General features: G+C 42.3%; 1 protein-coding gene and 1 long non-coding RNA gene across 2 annotated transcripts in view; one reads left to right on the forward strand and one right to left on the reverse strand.

Annotated features, from left to right (window-relative positions):
• Nucleotides 1-267: 267 nt before the first annotated feature.
• On the reverse strand, nucleotides 268-25,577 carry LOC140196755 (uncharacterized). The gene is made up of 3 exons (XR_011885805.1): nucleotides 25,546-25,577; nucleotides 3,545-3,654; nucleotides 268-511 (listed from the first exon to the last, which is right to left on the reverse strand). It is a non-coding gene; the product is annotated as an uncharacterized lncRNA (long non-coding RNA).
• The window catches only part of dapp1 (dual adaptor of phosphotyrosine and 3-phosphoinositides), an 86,906-nt gene continuing 62,069 nt past the window's right edge, over nucleotides 1,457-26,293 (forward strand). The window contains exon 1 of the mRNA XM_072256477.1: nucleotides 1,457-1,629. Coding sequence (XP_072112578.1) covers nucleotides 1,556-1,629 — 74 coding nt within the window. The 5' untranslated portion in view covers nucleotides 1,457-1,555. The remainder of the gene's footprint in view (nucleotides 1,630-26,293) is intronic.

The raw sequence follows: 26,293 nt of genomic DNA on the forward strand, positions 1-26,293 counted from the left end.
CTCTTTGTACTCAGGTTCCTTTTTCTTGATTCTGGTATAATCCTTATCACATGAAACATGATAGTGGGCTTCTGCAGCAGCTATGTCTCTGCTTGTTACTGCTAGAATCTTTTCATCTTCCTTTTGGGTTGCACATTCCCACAGTGTTTGGTCAGCTCTGAGTTGTACAGCTTGTGTAAGCTTTTCACCTGACTTGGAGCCTTTCAAAAATTTCACCTTATTACAAAAAATGCAGATGTGATCATACACTCTTGCTTCTGATGACAATCTCCTACTTGGCCTTTTTGATGTACAGGTATTCTTACCAGCTTCATCAGTAATGCTTCCCTTGGCTTTCCTTTTCAGAGTCTCTAAGTCTCTCTTCATGGTGAAGAGGCTTTGGCATTTTCGGTGATAGATTCTGGGAATTCTTTTTCTCCAAGTTCTTTAGCAACATCTACAATAGGGGCACGATTTCTCACTTTGGTTGCTTCAAGTAATGTTTTCCAGGATTCATAGTCTTGAGGACTAACTAAAACAGAACATGAAAACATCTTATGTAATGTATAGTCACAGTGTTGTCACTACCAGTAATAGATAACATTGGTAGAGGTGCTAATTTAACAACTTTTCTGAAAACATATAGTCTGAGCTATTTTCCCACCAATTTTCAAAGACAAAGCATCAATAATAAGAGAGAACCATCAGTTTGAAGTAGAAAGCTTTATTCTGTGCTATGTATAGTTTTGAAAAGTGTGTTTTGGTATGGGGTTATAAATCCAGTGATAACACACAGAAAGCTACCACCGCTGCAATGCTATCACATATTTTCTAGCACTAGGGCTGTATACCTTACCAGAAATCACTGTAAGAATTATTCCCTCCAGTTGGTACTGGTGGCCCAATTTGGGGTCCTGACTCATGGACTAATACTACTACAGCCTTTTAGGCACTGTGTGTGTGTTGTGTGTGTGTGTGTGTGTGTGTGTGTGTGTGTGTGTGTGTGTGTGTGTGTGTGTGTGTGTGTGTGTGTGTGTGTGTGTGTGTGTGTGTGTGTGTGTGTGTGTGTGTGTGTGTGTGTGTGTTCGTTTCATATATACATTATATAGAGACTTTTGAGTTCTATGGATGAATTTTTAAACATTTGTAATGCCATATGACGTAGGGGCCGAACTGGGCCATTTGGCCCATCGAATCTGCTCCGCCATTCGAACACGTCTTATGTGTTTTCGCTCTCAACCCTATTCTTCCGCCTTCTCCCCATACTAATCAAAAACCTATCATCCTCCGCTTTAATTACACTCAACGCTTATCTATGTTTTTTCGATTAATCTTTGATGAAATCGGTTTGACCGTGCAGTTTGCACATGAAGAAGTTTGCTGTACGTGCGTGCACTTGCGGCGAGGATATTTCTCTGCTGCCGGCGTGCAGCATACAACTAGTTAACGGGGCGGGGTTGCCGGGCGCAGACACTTCCGTAACTTCCCCGCAGCTGGCGGGGAGTCGGAGTGGGTCAGTGGAATGTTCGTAGTTTCCCAACGGGGAGAGTGAGTACCCCTCCGCTCGGCCGTGGAGATGACCAACTCGTCTACAGGCTGGAACTGCAGGAGTGGTGGGCAGCAGGACGTCGACAATCTGGCCGAACTGGAGTGAGTGCACAAATTTAAGTTCTATTGAAGTGTCTGGACCTGCAATGCTAACCTGTTTCTCTTCCCTCAGATGAGATCTAACCTGCTGGGTACCTATCTATCGCATTTTCTCTTTTTTTATTAGTTGTTTTATTTCCATCATTTGTAGTTTTATCTTGATTTGCACTTTTTTTTAAAGTCTAAATTTCAGGTTGAAAATCCGGGGGTAAATTACGCAAGATTTACAACCTGTTTATCCCAGACGTCTAGTCTATGGTATTTTGCTTTTGGGATTATGCCTGTTAATCGTTTTAATGAAATAGTTGGTAGAGTTGTTTAGGCCGGGGGAGAGCGGGACGTCAACTCGGAGAATATTTAATTGCACGGGAGCCCTTGTGGAGTCATCACCTTTTCATTTTGACTTGCCGTTTATGCAATTGTTTAATTAACGCTTAATGATTCCCAACAAGGGAAAGAGATTAACAATCCGAGAATTTGTTTTAAACCTCGAATGTTTGGCTTTAATTCCAGAAGTATTGTGCAGCATCTGTGCAGAGAAATAGAGGCAGTGTTTCCGATTGAAAACGCTGGCAGGTCTACTTAAGTCAGTTTTCCGACATCTGCGGCATTTTAGTTTTGCCTGCTCATTGGCCTGCAACAATTCTAATCACTGATTTAAAATTACCCAAGTGAACTTTAAAAGTAACTCAGTTTCTCAATTCCCTTGCAAGGTGTCATGTGCCACTTCTGCAGTAGAAATCAAAGCCTGTTCTTAAATCATATTTGTTGTATTTAAAGATTATTTTTATTTGTCACGTTTATTGAAATGTACAGTAAAGTGTATAATTTGTGTTATGACCAGCACAGTCCGAGGATGTGCTGGGGGCAGCCTGCGTGCCCACAACTTACTAACCATAACCTGTACACCTTTTTGCAATCTGGGAGGAAACCAGAGCACCTGGAGAAAACCCACACAATCACGGGGAGAATGTACAAACTCCTGACAGACAGAGGCAGGAATTGAACCTGGTGCTGTAAAACTGTGCTATTCTGCCGCCTGTTTAAAGATTTCTGACCACTTTGATGTGCTGGGTGTCATTGTGAAGCATGAGCATTGGGCTCCTGCAGTCGTGTCATTCATTATTTGCCTCTTGCTTTGCCCTCCAGATCCGCCACTTGGTTTCATGAAGTCTACTGACCTCTATCACTAACCGATTCACCTGGTGCCTAAAGTTTTTCCAAAAGTTCTCAATGTTTTGAATGAAAGAGTATCCTAAGCAAATAACTCCTTATGACTATTTGGTTGTAGAGTCTCTTGCTAAGCCCCTGGCTTGAAATGTTTCACCCATATAGATCTGGTGTTCCCAATCATTCATTATACCACCCCATTCCCCAGAGCCATACCAGTCTTAATCCAGCTTCCTCCAGGGCAAATCTGTATTATTTGAGAAGGGTGGAGAAATAGTCGTCACAATTGCAGGTGCACTCTCTCCAGAGCCTTTAATAATTGTAGTGAGTCTTTGCTTTAGTACTCTAACGTTGCTGTAAAGGTTTACACGTGCCTCACTAACTGAGAGCTGAACTTGCAGTTTAACTTTTGGGGAGTTGTGTGGAAGGACACCCCAGCTCTCTCAGAATACTTTTTAGCAGTCTCATTTTAGGGAAGAAAATCTTCTTTTCTATTGTACAAAAGAAAATGATAATATTTATCCTTGTATTCTAAGTGTCAGTTCTCCCCCTCTGTATATTGTTCTGTGGAACATCATGAGCAGGTTGTGTTGGCGCCCTTGTAGGTGCCCCCCCCCCCGGTGTATCCTTAGGTGTGTTGGGGTTGTTGATGCAAACAACATGTTTCACTGTATATTTTAAGTATACCTGAATCTAAATCTAACCTGTGTCTCTCTGCTCCCACCTCAAGGCCTGCTTTTCCACCCACCTTTGCACCACCTGTAGATACATCATACACTGTGTCTTGATTAGACTCATTGGTGCAGAGTCTGACTTGTTGAGGCTTGGTGGCATCTTTAGATACTCCTCCAGTTACACCTGAACACAACAAAATAGAGGCAGAGTTAGGCCACTCAGCTCTTCAAGCCTGTCCTACTATTCCATATGATCTTGGCTCATCTATACTGGCCTCAACTCCTCTTCTGTGCCAAATTCTCAAATCGGTCAATTCCCCAAAGTTTCATATAGTAGCTACCTCCATGTTAAATACCCTTCTGATCTAGACCCCTCCTGGAGTAGAGATCCGGAGAGCACCTCAATGAAATGAAATTATTATACATTTCAGTTTAAATGACCAGCCCCTATTTTGGAACTGTTCCTCTCAGTTTCCTCCCTGTCAGGCTCTCTCAGAATCTTGTATACAACCCTGAAACCAAAATGTAACCCAAAAAATACAAATCCAAACTGTTTAACCTCTCTTGCCAAACCAAAAATGACGTGTTGGTCTGGGTTGTATTCATTCTCAGCTCAGGCCGTCGTTTGCCTACAATATTGAAGGCTTTCCCTCCACTGCACTGATGTGAGTGGAAACTAGACCTCAGGTGGTGGATCCTGAAGCTGTTCCTGGCATCATCCTTAGCAAATTGCTGCTCTCAAACACATTTTTCACTGTTGCTAAATGGCTGATATTCTATAATGTTTAAATGGACTTTTTAAAGATGGTTAATACATTAAACCTGTAACTTGATTTAAAACATCAATACTAAGTGAAATAAAAATAAACTTGACTCTACTAAATGGTGTGAGATCTGCTGGGTCGTAATTCCTGAACGGTTGATGTTTAGGTACAAGTAATTAGGATCATTCTTTCATTGCAAGTGATCCGCAGTATAAAAATTCAGATGTTTTGATACAGTTTTTTATGGGATGCTGGTGACACTGTTCCTGGAGTACCGTTTTGGGCTCAATAAATGCCTCTGGATGTGCCATTTAGATCAGGTGGCAGAAAGACAGTGGCACGCAACTTGCACAATGTAGGACCAGGAGGAGGCCAACTGCCAATATTCTGAAAGTTCAGGGCTGATCCAGTCAGCCTCTACTCCACCGTGCCATACTTTCCTCCCAATCACAAAATACTCTGCAGATGCTGGGGTCAAAGCAACACTCACAACATGCTGGAGGAACTCAGCAGGTCAGGCAGCATCCGTGGAAATGATCAGTCAACATTTTGGGCCGGAACCCTTCGTCAGGACTGAAGAGGGAAGGGGTAGAGGCCCTATGAAGAAGGTGGGGGGAGAGTGGGAAGGGGAAGGCTGGTAGGTTCCAGGTGAAAAACCTCCCTGCTTCCCCTCCCCCACCCCTTTATCTTTCCTCCTTACTGGTTTTTCACCTGGAACCTACCAGCCTTCTCCTTCCCACCATCCCCCCACCTTCTTTATAGGGCCTCTACCCCTTCCCTCTTCAATCCTGATGAAGGGTTCTGGCCCAAAACGTTGACTGATGGTTTCCATGGATGCTGCCTGACCTGCTGAGTTCCTCCAGCGTGTTGTGAGTGTTACTTTCCTCCCAATACCTGTTGACTCCTTAGCAACTCAAACATTTTTATCAATGTCTGTTTCCTATTTGGTGACTCCACCTCCACAGGTATGCATCTGGCCTCCAGGCCCTGCTCACTGTCTGTATTGCAGGAGGTACATTTAGAAAACCCAGTGAGCACTGGGGGACTAGCAGATGAGACTATCATTCCTTTTTATTTTCAGTCCATTAACCAATTCTGAATCCACGTTATATTGCCCCCAAATTCCAGGAGCCTTTGTACAGTCATAGCGTAACAGGCCCTTTAGCCCAACATGCTGACCAAGGTGCCTGCCTAAGCTAGTCCCATTTGAGTATATCCCTCTAAAGCTTAGTACCTGCCCAGATGTCTTTTAAGTATTGTTATTGTACATGCCTGGGCAGTTTTCCATATAGCCATCAACTCTACTGGAAGCTAGGGTAATGCAAAGCCTCTCTGCTGCCTCTATACTTCCTTCCTGGTTCAGAGCTCAGTTAAGAGTGTTTCCTATGTTGCAATTATCACTTTGACTCAACTATTCATTGACTGTAATTAACACAGAAAATGCTAGCAGCATCAGGTCAGGTGACACATGGAGAGTCAATGGCCTTTGATTAGAAGTGGGAAAAGTTAGAAAGCGAACATATTTTACTTTGTAGGAGGGAAAGGTAGAGGCGATGTTAGTGGGGTGTTGAGAGATGGCCGTGACTGAAGATGATGGGTGAAAGTGAAATATGACAAACCATAGCTGAGAAGTATGAGGTAAAGGATATGATGGAAATACTCGGCAGTTCTGACAGTGTCTGGAGAGAGAACAGAGTTAACAGTCCAAGTTGATATCATTTCATACCTGAAATTTTTGAATTCATTGTGGAGACCCAGGGGCTGAAATGTGTCCCGTCAGAAGATGAGATGCCATTCCTTGAGTTTGTATTGTCCTTCTCTGGAACAGTGTAAAAGTCAGATGCCACTGCTGGCATAGATGGGAATTGGTGTGACAGAATCAAAGTCAGGTTGATTATCACAGGCTTGTATGGCGTTAAGTTTGTTGTTTGGCAAGAGCAATATCAAGTAAAGACATAAAAAATGGTTTATTTTAAGTTTATTCCTGCCGTGCTGCCTGGCAACCCCCGTTTTAACTGTAGCCTAATCCCAGGACAATTTACAATGACCAATTAACCTACCAATCGGTACGTCTTTGGACTGTGGGAGGAAACTGGAGCACCCAGAGGAAACCCTCCGGCAACGGGGAGAATGTACAGACCCGTTACAGGCAACAGCAGGATTATAAATTACAAAATAAGTAAGCAGTGCGAAAAAGAGTAACATAGACCATTCGTAAGTTTGATAGGCGGGGGGGGGGGGGGGGGAAGAAGTTGTTCCTAAGTAACTGAGTGTGGTCCTTCGGCTCCTGTACCATCTCCTCGATGCTAGTAATGAGGAGAGAGCGTGTTCTGGAGGGAGAGGGTTGTTAGTGACGGATGTCAGCTTTTCTAGACAACGTCTCTTGTGGATGTCCTTGATGATAGGCATAGTAACAGGAAAGTGGAAGCTCCAGGTAACCCTTGCAGACTGGACTGAGGATGTGCAAGATCTCACCAGGTATCAGACCTGCATTTAGTTGCTCTGTTGTAGAGTAATCCACAGCCAGGTGATCAGTGAAGGTGTTGATGTGTATAGAAATATTCCAACCCTCTTCCCCTTTTCCAAACCTGCCCCCACAATACCATTTCCCCCTTCCTAGTTATCTTGTTTTCCCTTGAGGTACCTCAATCATTCACCTGTGTGTGGGAGGGAGTTCCACTAGAGGTTTTTCCCAAATTCCTTTTTGGTTTTTGTTATGACTGAGCACCAGGTAAAACACATTTTCCTGCTTTTGACCGTGTCAAAAGATTATCTCTGTCCTGTCAAATCTTTTCATAACAGATCCCAATCAGCTAGATAAGTAAACCAAAGGCTGGCAAACACTGTTCAATTCATACAAGTGCAAGGTGCTGCGTTTTGGGAAGCCAAGCCAGCTGAGAGCTTGGACAGTGAATGGTGGACACTGGGGAGTGTTGTGGCACAGTGACTGAAGAGTGCAGAAAGGAGTATTGAATCACAGGTCCAGAACTCTGGGCTCATTGGCCGGAGCCCTAGGTCTGCGAATTTCTGCATGTCCACTGGGGTGGACAAAGGCCCAATGCATCTGAATCTGAGTCCATCAGAGGCCAAAGAATATGGAATGTCTTGCGGTTGGAGGACTGTGTATGCGTGGGTGAGAAGGAGGAATGGGGCTTATCTTGCTGCTGTTTTACTGCGTGCTGCCTTCTGTGTTGTTCTGCTGAGTGTTGTGGTTGGCGCCGTATGGTGACGCTTGCGGGCTGCCCCCAGCACACCCTTGGCTGTGTTGATAGTTAACACAAATGACTTGTTTCGTTGCATGTTTTGAAGGACACATAATAAATTTGAATCTTGTATCTCGAAAGTGCATTGTTTACTGTAAGTAGCATCGCAGGTAGACGGTTGTGAGGAAGGCGTTTGGTATACCGTACTGGCCTTCATCAGTCAGTGTGTTCAGCTTAAGAGCTGGGATGTTGCATTGCAGTTAAACAGGATGTTGATGAGGCTGCATGTGGAGTATTGTGTGGAGATTTGCTCAACCCCATTAGAGGAAATATATCATTAAGCTGTAAAGAGTAAAAAGAGGATTTCCAAGAATATGGTCAGGTCTAGAGAGCCTGAGTTATAGTAAGAGGTTGGCCAGCATGGGTCTGTATTCCTTGCAATGTAGGAGACCTTAGAGTTTATTAAAATCATGAGGGCTATGGATACAGTGGGAGCACATTGTCTGTCTTTCCCAGGGAAAAGGAACCAAAAACTGGATGGCATAAATTTAAGCTGAGGGAAAAGATTTGAATGGGACCTGAGGGGTAACCTCTTCATCTATGGTAATGCAAAAATGGAATGAGTTGGTGGATGAGGCAGATAAGTAATATTTAAGAGACGTATGGGTAAGTACATGGATAGGAGAGGTTTAGAGAGATATAGTCCAAACGTGGGCAAATGAAGCTAGCTTAGTTGGGCACCTTGACTAGTACAGATGAATTGAGCCAGAGGGTCTGTTTCCATGCTGTGTGCCTCATTGGCTCTATGACAGACCTGTCTTTACTTTCTAAGCCTAGTTTCTGTATGTCTAACCTTTTGCCTTCTGGTTGTTTTATTTCTCCTCAACGTGTCCTGTGCTCAACATCTGTGGCCTCGGTCTTAGTGTGATGTATAGTAACAGGGTGGAAAGGCACTGGAGATCAATAACAGGTCATTGGAAGGGAGCTGAGTTGAGCATTGGGATACATCTCCTCAAAGCTGAAGGATGAGCAATACATTCAAAATGCTGGAGGAACTCAGCAGGTGGGCAGCATCTATGGAAAGGAATAAACAGTCGATGTTTTGGGCCAAATCCTGATGAAGAGTCTTGACCCAAACTGTCGAAACTTTATTTCTTTCTGGAGGTGCTGTGGTCCCCCAGCACTGGTACAGTGGCATGCAAAAGTTTGGGCACCCTTGGTCAAAATTTCCTTTACTATGAATAGCTAAGCGAGTAAAAGATGAATTGATTTCCAAAAGGTATAAAGTTAAAGATGACACATTTCTTTAATATTTTAAGCAAGAAAGCTTCTTTATTTCCATCTTTCATTGTTTCAAAATAACAAAAAAGGAAAAGGGCCCAAAGTAAAAGTTTGGGCAGCCTGCAAGACAGTACTTAGTAACACCCCCCTTGGCAAGTATCACTATTCAAAGTTCTATTCAAAAGGTTCAATGGAACATTTAAACAAGCCTGATGCATTTTGGAAACAAGTCCTGTGGACTGATGAAGTTAAAATAGAACTTCTTGGCTGCAATGAGCAAAGGTATGTTTGGAGAAGAAAGGGTGCAGAATTTCATGAAAAGAACCCCCTCCAACTGTTAAGCACAGGGGTGGATCGATTATGCTTTGGGCTTGTGTTGCAGCCAGTGGCACGGGGAACATTTGCTGGTAGAAGGAAGAATGAATTCAATTAAATACCAGCAAATTCTGGAAGCAAACATCACACTGACTGTGGAAAAAAAAAAGCTGAAGATGTAAAGAGGATGGCTTCTACAATGGGATAATGAACCTAAACACACCTCAAAATCCACAATGGATTACCTCAAGAGGCGCAAGCTGAAGGTTTTGCCATGGCCCTCACAGTCCCCTGACCTAAACGTCATTGAGAATCTGTGGATAGACCTCAAAAGAGCAGTGCATGCAAGACGGCCCAAGAATCTCACAGAACTAGAAGCCTTTTGCAAGGAAGAATGGGCGAAAATCCCCCAAACAAGAATTGAAAGACTCTTAGCTGACTACAAAAAGCGTTACAAGCTGTGATACTTGCCAAAGGGGGTGTTACTAAGTACTGACCATGCAGGCTGCCCAAACTTTTGCTTCGGGCCCTTTTCCTTTTTTGTTATTTTGAAACTGTAAAAGATGGAAGTAAAAAAGTTTCCTTAGCATAGTAAAGAAATGTGTCATCTTTAACTTTATGCCTTTTGGAAATCAGTTCATCTTTTACTCACTTAGCTATTCACAGTAACAGAAATTTTGACCAGGGGTGCCCAAACTTTTGCATACCACTGTATGTGCTACTCTGGATTTCCAACATCTGCAAGATCTCTTGTGTTATGAAGGATGAGTAGTCATGTTAACACAATCACTCAGGAGAAGGGCAGGTAGGTTAAGAACATTGGTAGGAAGCATTGGTGGAATGATAATTACTAAGAAGCAGCCGAAATAGTGTGGAGGCTGACACAATTGTGCAATGTGGAAGTAGTCTGCACTGGAGACAGCCTTGTTGATCTGGATGCATTCTTGCTCCCCACCCGTCACTTGTTCAGTCAGGGTAAAGCTTCCTTTTACTCAGCGAGTTGTAGCTCCCTGATTCTGAAGCCTTCAGTGGAAGGATCGAAGGTTCCTGGCCTGGTATAAAGGCCAAGGTTTCATCTTTATTTTTCTCTACCCCGGTTGAAATGGATTGGCGAGCACACTTACAACTGGGTAAATGTTGTAAGACTCAAATTTTTTCTGATGTGTGAATACAGTGGGCTGCGTAGCATCGAATGGGAGTGGCAGCAAAAATCATGGTTGGGACTGGGTTTGTCGAGACAGCTTGTCCAGAGGCCGGCACTCCTGATCCATTAGGGTTGGATGTGTCTGGACATCCTGCTCCAAGACCAGTAATACTGGTCATCTTTTCAGAACCTTAGGAAGTTCCAAATTGTTTTCCACAAGAAAACAAAAACAGAAATGCGCTATTCGACTTCTCACCTGCCCCTCTGTTTAATATGATCGTGGCTGGCCTACCCCAGAGCTCAACAGTTCCTTTGTGGCAGTTCTCCTTTGTGCACAGTTCCACAATATTTAAGATAATTGATCTACCTCCACTTTGAATGGAGTACACTTTACAGAGTAGTAGGAACAATGCAGCCAATTCATTCACAGTAAGATCCCATAAACAGTAAAGAAAACAAGTGACTGGGAATTTATTTTTGAGGAACGTTAGCTGAAGATAAATATTAGCCCAAGAAAGTAAGCAGTTTTTTGGCCTGTGCAATCACAGGAACCTCTATCTATGTTTTTTTTTGTTTATTGGCTGAAAATGGCACTGAAGCAAACTGTGGTTACAGTGAGCAGAGTTTATCGGGAAAGATTGAGCAGGCTGTGACATTTTGTGTTTCTTTGTAAACCAGCTGGTGGGTTTTGGAGTGTATTTAAAGTTATGAAGGGAATAAACAAGGAGAACATGTATCTGCTAGTGAAGAAACCCAAATATGATGCAAATAATATAGGCTGTGAAGAAATGCTTGTTGCACCTCCTCCTGTAAGCTTTCCCACACAGCATACAGTCCAGACTGTTCGTGTGGCTATTTAACAGGAAACGTGTCTGGTGATTCAAGGAGAAAACTGGGAAGTTCTTGCACCAGGAAGATTCTAGATTGTTTTCATTCTTCAGTACACAAGTGTGAAGGAGAGCAAGATGATTGTTACTCGAGATCTCATGCACCAATAAAAATAACACGAAGCATAAAGAACACAATAGTTTTTGTGTAGTCCTGACAAAAGGGTCTCGGCCTGAAATGTGGACTGTGCTTCTTCCTATGGATGCTGTCTGGCCTGCTGTGTTCCACCAGCATTTTGTGTGTCTTGCTTGAATTTCCAGCATCTGCAGATCTCCTCATGTTTGTGAATTATTGAACGATTATTACCCTGGTAGTGCATCTATACCACTTGTGTCTACACAGTGCAGGCAGATTTCAGTTTACTGAAGACCATTGAATGATAGACAATTTACAGCAGAGAATCAGGCCTTTCGGCCCAACTACCATGTGCAATGTTTCCACTCCAGAAGAGTTCTATTGCTCTCCAGCTCCCTCTAACCCGTAACTTTTTCTCCTTCGTCTATATTGCTCTTAAACCTGCCCCCATGTTCACCTTGACTTCCCCAATGGGGGAGATTTCACATCCTTTCCACTCTGCGCAGAGGACATTCTCCTGAATTCTCTGTATGTTTTATTGGTGTATATCTGACGTTAAAGGTCACAGGTCTAGTGAAGCCTTAACATATGTCTTTTAAATATTAAAGGCTGCTCACACACTATCGCTGACTTCTTTCTAAGCTATTGGTTTTCCTCATAGTGGTACTCTTCTCTGTCTCATTTTTACTCTATTGCCAGTCCACTAAGGCCCCTCCCTAACCTCGAAGGATTAAAAAATATTACTGGCATTTGCAAAGATTTTCCTAAGTTCTGTTGTAACCAGGAAGACTGTCTCAAGATCTAACTAGGTGCCTGTATGAGTCAGCACTGAAAGCCCCTGAAGTCCCAGCTGGCAGCAGGCGCCACAGCGACGGTGTGGGGCAGGTGAGGCTGTAGTTTGCTCATCAGTGTGTCAGTGCTGCAAGAGCAAAGGGGGAAATTGGCACACCTGGTAAACAAGGGTTCAAGCAGATGGATCAACAGGAGAGCTTCCCCTTTCGAAACCTTGGAATTTCCAGTGCCAGAGTTTGCAATGAGTACTGGAAAAATGCCTGTTTAAATAGACAATAGCAACTCACTTAATGGGGGAGGGGGTGGGGGGGGGGGAAGAAAATCTTCCTGCGTCAATGTAACTATAGTCTTGATAAGCACAGATGATGGGAGCTGTGAATCTGCATGTTATGGACAGGGAAAGAGTAGGATTCCTCTAGTACCCTTTTAAAAAGCATTTTAAAATTCTTTCAAAATATCCTTTTCTGGGAAGTTAAGCTGGAAAGAGTGCAAAATATGATTTGAGATTTTTTGCCTGGATATAAAGGCCTTAATTATAGAATGTAGAACTAAGTTTTGTAAATCCAAAGCATAAAATTGGAAGAAAAGCAAGGGTTCTCATTTTTACTTTAAGCGAGGTGCACATTTGACGTGGTAGTGTTGTGAAGTATGCAACTCACTTATTTTTACATGCAATCTGTAATGAGTTATTTAAACAGGAATGCTGAATAAAACAATATATTTACAATATTACTCAAATATTACAGGACTATTAAATACACAACACTCTTCCCTACTTATATATAACTTCAACTCAGTAGAGAATGCATTTCAACATTATATACGTAAAATATATATAACAACTGCTAATACAGACATCCACAGCGTAGTAAATTTTATATTATCCCATTCAGGCCTAAAGATTGGAGGCTTTCTCACTCTTGTGGGATAACATCTTTACTGATGAGGGGCATCACTCTGCTTGGCAATTGGGATTGATGGCTGTGAAACAATCTGTGGTTCTGGGGCCTTCTCTGTGGTGGTTGTAGGATTTGACTCTGGGACTGCAGGAAGTGATTTTGACAGCTCTGCACATCTTTCTTCTGGATGTGATAGCATCCCAAGCAATGCATGGCAAGCTTTACTGGACAATGTGGATCATAATGTGTCAGTACAGTGTCTGATGCCACCATTTTCTTTACTTTTTGGAAAGCCATTTCATACTGCTTTGTCCATTGCCATTTCTTCCCAATCTGTAGCAATGGGTTCAAGGGGTGGCACACAGTAGCCGGGTTTGGTAGGAACCTGTTAGAGTAATTGACAAATCCTAAAAATAACTGCCACTGTGACGCGTCCTGTGGTCTTGGTGGAATTCACTGCTGCTTGAATTTTCTGAGCACACTTGTGTAATGTTGTGGTGCTTAGTTTAAAGAATTCACATTTGTTATGTCATGCTCTGAACCCATAACCTTCTGATCTTTTTAACACTGTCTTGAGATTTTGGAGATGTTCCTTGTCATCTTTACCATTAATAATGATGCCGTCCGGGTAACGCTGAATGCCTGGGCAGCCTGGTCTATTTCTGTCAGAGTGCAGATGCTACTCCAAAAATAAGCCTATATTAGTGATAAAGCCCTTTGTGAGTATTTATAACCATGACCATAAAACCATATAACAGTTACAGCACGGAAACAGGCCATCTCGGCCCTTCTAGTCTGTGCCGAACTCTTACTCTCAGCTAGTCCCGGTGAGAAACACTTCAGACTCTTCTTCCATCTTCATTTGTAGGGAGGCCTCAGCTACTTTGCTGAAGTGTTTTCCTCTGGAAAAAGTTTGCTTAACTATCCTCTATCATAGAGGGTATTGATCTACTTTCAGTACTGGTTTAATGGTGACCTTAAAATCCACTCACACTTGGAAAGAATTCTTTCAGCTTTCCTGTGAACTGGCGACATTATCATGGATGGTATAAGGAACTGAACGGGCTTTGTATAACTTGGGTGTGTCATTTTCATTTAACACTATTTTACCCTTGATATGTTTGAGTTTTCCAACGCCATCCTTGAACACTGTTGTGGCATCATCCAGTACCATCTTAATTCATTTTCAGTTGACTCTACTGCAGGGGACATGTGGATGGATCTCCAATCAAGTTGTAGTTGTCTCAGTCAATCATGCCTCTCAATGCTGGCCTTCCTATTTTTACAGCATACAAGCCCAGAGTGGCTTGTTGGTTTTGTATTTCACTGTAATTCCTATGTCATTTCCATAGGAATTATCTCTTTCCCCCATACAATTTCTTAGTTCAAGATCTTTGAAATATTGTTCAAACTCATTTTGTGGAATGAATGAAATAGTCGAGCTAGTGTCCAATTCCATTTTAATTAATTTGCTGTTTACTTCTATTGTAAGCCATATTGCTTGTCTCTAGTTAGTTTTCACACTGTAAATCTCAAGACCACACAGTCCTGTATCACTTATTACTATCAACTTTTTCCTCAGCAACATGCAGATTGGTGCTGTTTTTGAAACTGCAACTTGACTTTTTATCTTCATCTCTTCCCTGTGCAGTCCATTTATTTTTGGCTGCCCTACTTCGTTGCATTTTCTAACTTGTTGCATTTTCGCCTTTAAAACTGCATTGTTATGCGAGTCCCTGCCACAACAGTAACACAATTTGTTCGGCCTGGCTGGTTTCTGTTTAAACATTGCAATTTTGTTTATGCTCACTTTCGTTCCTGACTGCAAATCAATTGCTTCTCTGTCTGCTGTTTCCATTAATATGGCAATTTCAACTGTTCTTTTAAATGTAAGCTGTGCTTCAGTTAAGATTAACTTTGAATAGTTTCTTTTAAGATTCCACAAATTAAACAATCTCCTCAGTGCATCATTAAGCCCATCATTGAACTGACAATGCTCAGAAAGTCTCTTCAATTCAACCATATGCATGGAAATGAACTCTCCGTCCTTTTGATTCTGCTTATGAAGTCTAAAATGTTCTGCAATCAACAATAGTTTTGGTTCTAAATGTTCCTACTTTACTTTCATGATATCTTCAATGCTCAGTTTGGCTGGTTTAGTTGGAGCAGACAAAGTTCTAAGCAAACTGTATGCTCTAAACCCAACACACTCAGCAAAATTGGTACTTGTTTCTCATTGTCTATTCCATTTGCTTTCAAATATTGCTCTCGAGTCTGTTGGTATACAAAATCCAGTTAACTCCTGCACAATCAAACACATCAATCTTTCTGATATAGCCAGTCATTTCTGCTCTTTATTTAAATTTATGATTATTTTCACCCTATACTTGCTGTTTATGAACCCATAAATTTGTCCATTTTCTGCCTTTTTGAAAAAGAATTCAACGATGTCTGTCCCTTCTGAAGAACGCGTACGGTGATTTTGTTTTTTCAGCTTAAATGTCTTGCTGTGCTTTTTTTTAATAAAAACTTCAACATCTCGCTGCACTTTAGCAGGTAGATAGTCATCTCGGGTTCATTTCAGATGTTCTCTTTGCCACTGTTATGTTTAGTAACTCCAAAACATAAAACCAATTGGAAAGAAAACAGAGGAATCTGGAATCTGAGTCTAACTTTGTTTTTACTTTAAGCGAGGTGCGCATGTATGATGTCATGATGCCTGCAATTCACATATTTTTATGTATAACCCATAATGAATTATTTAAATGAATAAGAATCCTTAATCAAACAATATATTTGCAATAATACTCAAATGTTACTGGAATATTAAATACACTACAGATAGAACACAAGGTTTATTGATGAAGAGCTATTATCAGTACCCTTCAGACATTGTCTGCCAGGAGTCATTAGTCGCATAATTAGGATTTCCGATGTGCAATAGCTGCTCATTTGACCATCCACCACCTGCTCTCTTAGCTTCACGTGATCCTGATCGGTGGGGGTGGTTTTGCAAAACAGGTGTTACACCTTTCCACCTTGTAAAGCCACTGTCCAGAAGAAGGCAATGGCAAAACATTTCTGTAGAAAAATTTGCCAAGAACAATCAGGGTCATGGAAAGACCATGAATGCCATGTAATCCAACATGGCACATGGCAGATGAACAAACACATCACAGCTACTGTGTAGCAGCAGGGTAGTGGGGGAATCAATGTTTAGGGGGTTAGTTGGGATACGGCAATGGTCCTGGATGGCTACAGGCTGTTGAAGTTGCATTTATTCAGGTAATTTCATGACAGTCAACTACATAATCATCCACGTCTGTAGGATAGTCATCTATAAGACAAGTCAGTCTTGACTCATAGATGATGAAAGTCTTTGGGGAATTGATGGTAAATCACTAGTCACAAGATACCTAGCCTCTTGACTACTCTTGTGTCTGGTCCTGTTGAGTTACTATTCAACAATAATCCCGAGGGCATTGACGGTGGGGAACTCATTTGATGTTAATGGCATTGAATGTCAAGGGTAAGTGCTTAGAATCTCTCTTCTTGGAGAGAAATGCAGTGGTCACTTTCCCTACATGACTCTCCATAGTAGCTATGTCAGAATGCCCTGTTAATCATTTACTGATGTTGACTGGGGAGCAAATATTCAAGAGCTTTCAAGTCATAGTCTTAGAGAAGTACAGCACAGAAGCAGGCCTTTTAGCCCATTTAGTCTGTGCCAGACTACCTAAATTGCCTGCACCCAGATCATAGCCCTCCATACCTCTACCATTCATGCACCTACCCAAACTTCTTTTAAACATTGAAATCAAGCTTGCATGCCCCACTTACGTTGGCACTGATTCTACACTCTCGCAACCCACAGAGTGAAGAAGATTTCACTCCTGTTCCCCTTAAACCTTTCATCTTTCACCCTTAACCCATAGTCGTTAGTTGTAGTCCCATGTAACCTCAATGGAAAAAGCCTGCTTGCATTTACCCTATCTATATACAACTCATAATTTTGTATACCTCTATCAAATCTCCCCTCAATCTCCTGTACTCAGTACATTGATTTATAAAGACGAATGTGCCAAAAGCTATCCTTACAACCCTACCTAACTGTGACACCACTTTCAATAAATTATGGACCTGTTTTCCCAGAGCATTTTGCTCTACCACACTCGCCAGTGCTCTGCTGTTCAGTGTGTAAGACCTACCCTGGTTTGTCCTCCCAAAGTGCAACACCTCACACTTCTCTGCATTAAATTCCATCTGCCATTTTTCAGCCCGTTCCACCAGCTAGTCCTGAACCCGTTGCAAGCTTTGATAGACTACTTCATTGTCCACTACACCCCTTCACCAATCTTGATGTCATCCACAAATTTGATGATCTAGTTAATTGCATTATCATCCAGATCATTGAGTATAGATGACAAACACTGACAGATCCAGCACCAATTCCTGTGGCACTCCACTAGTCACAGGCCTCCAGTCAGAGAGGTGATCACCTACTACCACTCTATGGCTTCTCCCATAAAGCCAATGTCAAAGCCAATGTCTAATCCAATCTACTACCTCATCGTGAATGCCTATTTGATCAACCTCCTATGCAGAACCTTGTTAAGTGTCTTGCAAAAATCCATGTAGGCAACATCCACTGCATTGCCTTCATCCTCTTTCCAGGTAACTTCCTCAAAACTCTTAAGATTGGTTAGACATGACCTAACACACACAAAGCCATGCTGACTCTGCTAATCAGTCCATGTCTGTCCAAGTACTCATAAATCCAATCCCTTGTAATACCTTCCAATAACTTTCTCACTAATGTCAGGCTCAATGGCTTACAATTTTCTGGTTTATTTTTTGACCTCTTCTTAAACAGCAGCACAACATTAGCTATCTCCAATCCTCCATTATCCCATCTGTCACTAAGGATGATTTAAATGTCTCTGCTGGGGTCCCTGCAATTTCTGCACTTGTCTCCGACAGGTCTGTGGGAACACCTTGTCAGGCCCTAATTTGCCTCAAAACAGCAAATACCACCTCCTCTGTAATCTGTACAGGGTCCATGACCTTGTTGCTGTTTTGCCTCACTCCTTCACGTGATCCTGAGAGGGGGCTAAGCAGGTGCTCCACCTTTCCCAAATGTGACCTGTGGGTTAGCGGATGGAAGCAGCACCTTCCACCTCCTTTGGTAGAGGTGTATCCCCAATCCATCACAGTATGTACCATCTACAAAATGTAATGAAGTTACTTTCCCAGGGTATTTCATCAGCATCTCTCAAATTTTCCACCTCTACCGGCCATAAGACAAGAGCAACAGGTGCAGTAGAACATCTCCATCTGTAGGTTCCCCTCCAGCTCACTCCACCGTCACAATCTGGGCACTTACCACCAGTTCTTCATTCATCCTCATTGGGTCAAAATCCTTGAACTCCCACTCCAACATCACCATATGAGCTTCTTCAGCAGAACTGTGCCAGAGCAAGGTCAGTTACAGATGGTCAATCAATGTTGATCTTCTCAAAGACCCTGTTACCTTCTCCACCTCTGACCTTCATCATCTCCAATTTTAATTCTTCTACCATTAACAACTAAGCCTTTAACTATCAAAGCCCCAGTTCCTTTCCCAAACCTCTTGCATCTCTCAATTTTATTCGCAATTCCTTAAGAAAGAGGCCATTCTGCCCATTAAGTGGGCTAACTTAGTTCTATTCCCCAACTTATTCACCTGTATCTTTTTTCTCCCACATAACTGCCCCCAATTCTTCTGCAATCAACTTAAAACATGACTTACAGTGGCCAATTAACTTACCTGCTGGTCTTTGGGATGTGGATGGAAACTGGAGCACTTGGAGGAAACGCACAAAGTTACTAGAGAGGATGCAAATGCCACACAAACTGTGCTTGAGGTCAGGATCGAACCTGGGTCTTTGGAGCCGTGTGGTAGGAGCACTGATCATTATATCACCCTACCCTCTTTCGCATGGTGCTCCGTAAAACCCACCTTCTGGTCCCGTGTCCTAAAATATCAATCTGTATGAACATTTACTTTGCAAATACTCCAGTAACATTTTGTTTGTCTAAATGAAGTTCTTGTCTACTAAAATACAATAGTGACCACAGGCTAGAAGAGAGAGTCAGAGAGTAATGCAGCATAGGAACATGCTGACCGAGCTATCCCATTTCAAGTGTTTGGTCCATTTCCCTTTAAACCTTTCCTATCAATATACTTACCCAATAATGTTTCAAATGTCTTTAATATGCCTGCCTCAACTACTTCCTCTGGCAGCTCATTTCATGCACCCATCACCCCCGTGAATAAGTTGTTCTTCAGGTCCCTGTTAAACATCTCTCCTCTCATCTTTACCCTATCTATGCCCCTTATGATTTTATACGTCTCTATAAGATCACGATTCGGTCTCCGATATTCTAAGGAAATAAAGTCCTAAGCTGCCCAACCTTTCCCTATAACTAGATGATTTTAAAAAAAAATGAATTGCTATGTTGGAGGGAAAGGTTGGGTTGATTTTAGAGCAGGTTAAAAAGTCGTTAGGACATTGTGGGGCAAAGAGCTGAAGATGCAAAAAAAAAATCCATTTAAGATCTTGCCCATCTCTTCTGCCTCCACGCATAGATTACCATTCTGATCTTGTTCTGAAGTACAGTGGGAAGCTTTGTTATGCAGTCCACCCTATGGGTAATTTCACCATCTCAGTATATTGAATTAGTACAAGGACAAACAATAACAGAATGCAAAATAAAGTGTTATAGTTACAGATAAAGGGCAATACAGTACCTGCAGAAAATAAGGTGCCAGGGCCAGAACAAGGAAGATTGTGTGATCCATCTTATCATAAGTTATAGCCTGGCCAGTTTTTGAAATGAAGGCCATAAAATGTAGAAACAGAAAGAAGCCTTTTGGCCCCTTGATATTGCTGTAGTATTCAATCACATCATGAAATTCCTGACATTCGTTGTCTATGTGTTCTGCAGTGATCTGTATGGATGGCACTCAAACCGAAGTTTTACTGTGTCTTGGTACATGTGACAGTATTAAACCAATTATCACTTTGTCATTTACCCCAACTATTGATCCATTACTGATTAGGAACCTATCTCAGCCATAATTATGTACATGGACTCTGCCCCTTCTGGTCTCTGGGGCATGGAGAGACTTTGTTCCAAAGACTCAAACGTTGACCTGCCTTCCTTCTCGCTGTTGTCAGTAACTGCCCCTTTATCCTGAGACCATTCCTGCATTTCCAGACTGAACAACATGAAGAAACAAGCTTTCAGCATTTGTCTTGTCCAGGCACTTTGCCTTGTGTTTTAGTAAGATCAGCTCTCAGTCTAAAGTCCAGCTTGTTAAATCTACACTTCTGTGCCCAGGGTCATCCCAGTGAACCTGCTCCGAATCCGCTCCAGTGAAATAATATCGTCCCTAAAGAGAGTACCTCATTTCACCATTCTCTAGATGTGGTCTCACTGGTGCCTTGCACAGTTGCACTGACTTCCCTGCTTTCATACTCCACCCCTCTTGACAGATTAGTACCCTTCCTATTACCTGCTGTACATGTGTGCCTGCTTTCAATGCTCTGTATAAAAGGACCTCCCATATCCCTATATGCTGCATTCTGTGGTTCCTCATTTAAGCATAATTCTTTTGCTCTTCCTTTCAAAGTAAACGGCTTTACATTTTCCCACATTAGACGCCATTTACCAACCTTTTCCTTACACAACTAACCTATCAATATCTCCGTCTAAAGTCTCTGTATCTCTCTCACAACTTGCCTTTCTGTTTTTTTTTGTCTTTTGTACATTAGTTTTCTTCCTCCAAGTCATGAATGTATATTGGAAACAGTCGGGAATCCAGCACTTCTCCGTCATATCTCACTGGTCATAAACTTGAAAATTATCTCTGTATTCCTTGTCACTGCTACATCACTGTTAACCAGTCCTCCAGCTGTGCCAGTACGTTATTTCCAGGGCCATGGGCTCTTCTGAGAATCTTTTGTGAGACATCTTGTTGAATAACATGGAACATAGAGTAGCATAGCGCAATGTAGAGAACACAACCAAGAAAAGCTCACTAGTGGCATAACTTCCTCAGGAGGCTAAAGAAATGTAGTATTCCCCTTTAGACCCTGATCAGCTTTTACAGATGGAGCCTAGAAAGGACCTATTTGGATACATCACAGCTTGGTATGGCAGCTGCTCCGCCTCCCTCCACTAGAAAATTGTTGAAGTGCATAGCTCAGTGCGTCACAAAACCAGCCTCCCTCCGTGGACTCTGACCACACATTTTACTTCCTGGGTAATGCAGCCAAAAGAATCAAAGACCCAACCGGCCCCACGTATTCCGCATATTCTTTCTCCACTACCCCCTCCCCCCAACCATTGCGCAGAAGATACAAAAGCCTGAAAGCATCTATCAACAGGTTCAAGGACACGTTCTATCTTGTGGTTATAAGACTACTGAAAAGTCCCCGAAAACAAGAGTGAATTCTTGATAAAGTGTTACATTTAATGATTAGAAGAGCTGATTGAACCAAAGAGTTGCTTCTCTTTAACAGTAACACTTTGTCTTGCGTGCAGTTAGTTTACCCATGTACTACCTCAATGCACTGGTGAATGAAATGTGTCTGGATGGCAGACAAAACAGTTTTACAGTTGTACCTTGGTTCATGGGATAAACCAAACTGCCCCAAGGTATGTTTCCACAAAATACGAATGCACGGAGTATAAGAAATAAAGTGGATGAGCTTGAGGCTCAGTTGGGAATTGGTAAGTATGATGTTATGGGAATAACAGAGACATGGCTTCAAGTGGACAAGGCCTGGGAAATGAATATTCAAGGATATACGTCCTATCAAAAGGACAGACTGATGGGCAGAGGGGGTGGGGTGGCTCTGTTGGTGAGGAATGATATTCAGTCCCTTGCGAGGGGGGACATAGAATCAGGAGACGTAGAGTCAGTACGGATAGCACTGAGAAATTCTAAGGGTAGCAAGACCCTAATGGGAGTTATCTACAGGCCCCTAAACAGTAGTCTGGATGTAGGGTGTAAGTTGAATCAAGAGTTAAAAGTGGCATGTCGCAAGGGTAATGCTACAGTTGTTATGGGGGACTTCAACATGCAGGTAGACTGGAGGAATCAGGTTGGTACTGGACCCCAAGAAAGGGAGTTTGTGGAGTCCCTCCGAGATGGATTCTTAGAACAGCTTGTACTGGAGCCTACCAGAGAGAATGCAATTCTAGATTTAGTGTTGTGCAATGAACCAGATTTGATCAGGGACCTTGAGGTAAAGGAGTCATTAGGAGGTAGTGACCATAATATGATAAGTTTTAATCTACAATTTGTGAGGGAGAAGGGAAACTCGGAAGTGTCAGTATTACAGTTGAACAAAGGGAAGTATGGTGCTATGAGGGAGGAGCTGACCAAAGTTCAATGGTTCAATACCCTAGCAAGGATGGCAGTGGAACAGCAATAGCAAGTGTTTCTGGGGATAATGCGGAAGGTGCAGGATCAGTTCATTCCAAAAAGGAAGAAAGATCCTAAGGGGAGTAAGGGGGGGCTGTGGCTGACAAGGAAAGTAATGGACAGTATAAAAACAAAAGAGAAGTATAACATAGCAAAGACGAGTGGGAAGCCGGAGGATTGGGAAACTTTTAAAGAGCAACAGAAGGTAACTAAAAAGGCAATACACAGAGAAAAAATGAGGCATGAAGGTAAACTATCCAAGAATATAAAGGAGGATAGTTACAGCTTCTTTAGGTATGTGAAAAGGAAAAAAATAGTTAAGACCAAAATTGGGCCCTTGAAGACAGAAGTGGGTGAATTTATTATGGGGAACAAGAAAATGACAGACGAGTTGAACAGGTGCTTTGGATCTGTCTTCACTAGGGAAGACACAAACAATCTCCCAGATGTAATAGTGGCCAAAGGACCTGGGGTAATGGATGAATTGAAGGAAATTTATATTAGGCAGGAAATGGTGTTGGATAGGCTGTTGGGTCTGAAGGCTGATAAGTCCCCAGGACCTGATGGTCTGCATCCCAGGGTACTTAAGGAGGTGGCTTTAGAAATCGTGGACGCATTGGTAATCATCAGATTATTAAGGGATTGGACACGCTGGGGGCAGGAAGCATGTTCCCGCTGATGGGTGAGTCCAGAACCAGAGGCCACAGTTTAAGAATAAGGGGTAGGCCATTTAGAACGGAGTTGAGGAAAAACTTTTTCACCCAGAGAGTGGTGGATGTATGGAACGCTCTGCCCCTGAAGGCTGTGGAGGCCAAGTCTCTGGATGCTTTCAAGAAAGAGATGGATAGAGCTCTTAAAGATAGCGGAATCAAAGGTTATGGGGATAAGGCAGGAACTGGACACTAAGTGTGGATGATCAGCCACGATCACAGTGAATGGCGGTGCTGGCTCGAAGGGCTGAATGGCCTACTCCTGCACCTATTGTCTATGTTTAAGAGACAATTAGACAATTAATTAGGTGAGGTATAGAAGGAAATGAGGACAAATGGGTGGGCAAATGAGCTTAGGCTAGAAATGCAAAAAATGGTTGGCATGGACATCGTGAGCCAAAGAGCTAGACAACTCTGATTCTCTGACATTGAGTAAACAGCACTATGGATCCGTGAGCTGTGTAAAAGACTAAGGCCCACTCTGGGGCTGTTCTTCAGGACACCTGATGTCTTCTCACTGTCCAGGAACCTGTTACCTCCTCCCAGTCCCATCCCCCAACTGAGAGGAAGAATATATTTTTCTTAATTGCTGTCGCTCATGACCCTAGTCTGTGGTCAGACAGTAAGTGCAGCTAGCGCAAATGCTCACTGCAAACAGGAACACAACAAAACCACCTTTCTTTGGGAAGTCCCTTTGTCTGAAGAGGAACTGGTGCAGCCACCTGTGCTACACAGCAGAGGAGTCTGAGGTGAATTCTAACAGCAGGTGTGATCATAGCAGTGGTGCAGCAGTTGAATGGTTGTATCATCAGCAAATTTATAGATGGCATTTGAGCTATACCAAGGGTATAGAGGGAGTAGAGTAGTGGGCTAAGCACACAGTCCTGAGGTGCGCATTGTTGATCATTGGTGAGGAGGAGATATTACCAATTCTCACAGATTCTGGTCTTCTGGTTAGGAAGTCAAGGGTCCAATTGCAGAGGGAGGGACAGGGGCCCAGGTTCTGCAGCTTATCGATCAAGATTATGGGAATGATGGCATTAAACGCTGAGCTATAGTCAACGAATGGCATCTTGACATAGGTGTTTGTATTGTCCAGGTGGTCTAAGGCTGTGTGAAAAGCCATTGAGATTGTGTCTGCTGTAGACCTATTGTGGTGAAAGGCAAATTGCAATAGACTTATAATTTCAGGATAGAAGCTGTCCTTGAATTTGATGGTACTGTACCTGGTTTCAGACTTTTATATCTTTTACCCAGTGGGGGTGGGGGGGAAGGAAGAGAATGTCTTGATTATGCTGGCAGCTTTACTGTGGAAGCAAAGTGTAGACAGTCCATAGGCAGGTTAATTTCCGTGATGTGCTGTGTCCATAACTCAGTGCAACTTCGTGAGGTTTTAAGCAGAGCAGTTGCCATACCAAATCATGATGCATTTAGATAGGCTGTTTTCTATAGTACATTGATTTAAAAAAAAAAGTGAGGGTCAAAGGGAACATGCCAAATTTCTTTCACTTCCTCAGGAAGCAGATGCACTGCTGTGCTTTCTTGGCCATGGTGTCGTCCTGGTTGAACCAGGGCAAGCTATCAGTGATGTTCACTCATAGGAACTTGACAATTTCAACCCCCTTGATCTCAACAACATTGATGAAGACAGGAACATATGCACCACAGCACTCATCCTTCTTTGTGAAGTCAATGACTAGCTCTTTTTTGGTTGGCATTGATTGCTGTCATGACACCACACTACCTGAACTCTCTATCTCCTTCTGTACTCTGGCTCATCATACGTAGGATTTATTTCACTACGGTAGTATCATCTGCAAACTTGTAGATGGGGCTAAAGCAGATTCTGGCCACATAGGTGTATAGGGGGTAGAATCAGGGGCTGACCATGCAGCCTTTTAGGGCACTAATGTTGAGGATAATCATGGCACAGATGTTGCTGCCTAACCTTATTATTGGTTATAGTTTGTTGGTCAGCAAGTTAAGAATCCAATTGCAAAGCGAGATGGTGAGTCCCAGCTCTGGAAGTTTGGAGATGAGTTTACTTAGAATGATAGTAGTGAAGGTGGAGCTGTAGTCAATAAACAATAGGCTAACATATGTGTTTTTAGAACATAGGACAGGACAGGCTGTTTGGCCCATGATGTGTGTTGAAATAATTAAATTAGTAGTCAAATGCCCAGCTACTTTACCCCTTCTGCCCACACAATGTCCATTTCCTTCCATTTCTGCACGTTCAATGTACCTGTCTAAAAGCCTCTTGAATTTCCCTCCATCATCACCCCTGGCAATGCATTTCTGGCACTTGCCACACTGTATTTTGTTTAAAACACTTTGCCCACACATCTCCTTTGAAGTTACCCCTTTTACTTTTAAATACATACCTTCTGGTATTAGCCATTTCAACCCTGGGAAAAAGATGCCAACTGTCTACTCTATCTGTGTCTCTCATTATCTTCTAAATCTTTATCAGATTCCCCCTCAACTTCTGCCATCCCAGAAAAACAAAACATCCCAAGTTTGTCTTACCTCTCCTCGTAGCACGTGCCTTCAGCATCCTGGGAAAGGACTTCTGTATCCTCTCCGAAACTTCAACATCCTCCCTGTAATGGGGTGACCGGAAATGAATGCAAGAGTAGTTTTAGTTTTGTTACTGTAGAGTTAAGTCATTTCTTTTGGCAAAGGCTTACATTTGCCATGGGCCATTATACTTTACAATTGAAGGTCCAATTTAAAAAAAAAAAAAAATGGAGGGATGTAGGCTAATGGGATTAGTTCAGGAAAGCATTTTGGTCCGCATGAATAAGTTGGGCTCAAAGGCCTGCTTCTTTGCAAAATATCACTATTGCAGTAGTCATAACCACAGAATGTCTGCCAGTGCAGATAAGAAGGGTTTGCAGGTGCACAAATCTCAAAATACACAACCCCATGGAGGTGGCAAAGCATTTTCAATTCAGAGTACATCTTTTGTGCATTAGCAACATTACCTATGCCAAGGATCCTTTTTCAATCTTTTTATTAATTTCAAAATGCAGAAACAAAACATAGCAATAATACAAATAATAGGAGATATATTGTTACACTTAAAAAAAGTAATTGCAAAACCAAGTAGTGGAAATTAACAAAGCTCCCAAACATGTAGAACTAACCACAGATAATACAAAGCAAAAAAAAACTAGAAAAAAAACATGAAAAAGAAAAAAAAAACAAAACAAAACAAAAAAAAAAACCCCAAACGCAAACAAAAACAAAATTAATCAACTAAGCTAAAAGACTT

Source organism: Mobula birostris, chromosome 4, assembly GCF_030028105.1.
Source record: "Mobula birostris isolate sMobBir1 chromosome 4, sMobBir1.hap1, whole genome shotgun sequence".
Classification (NCBI taxonomy): domain Eukaryota; kingdom Metazoa; phylum Chordata; class Chondrichthyes; order Myliobatiformes; family Myliobatidae; genus Mobula; species Mobula birostris.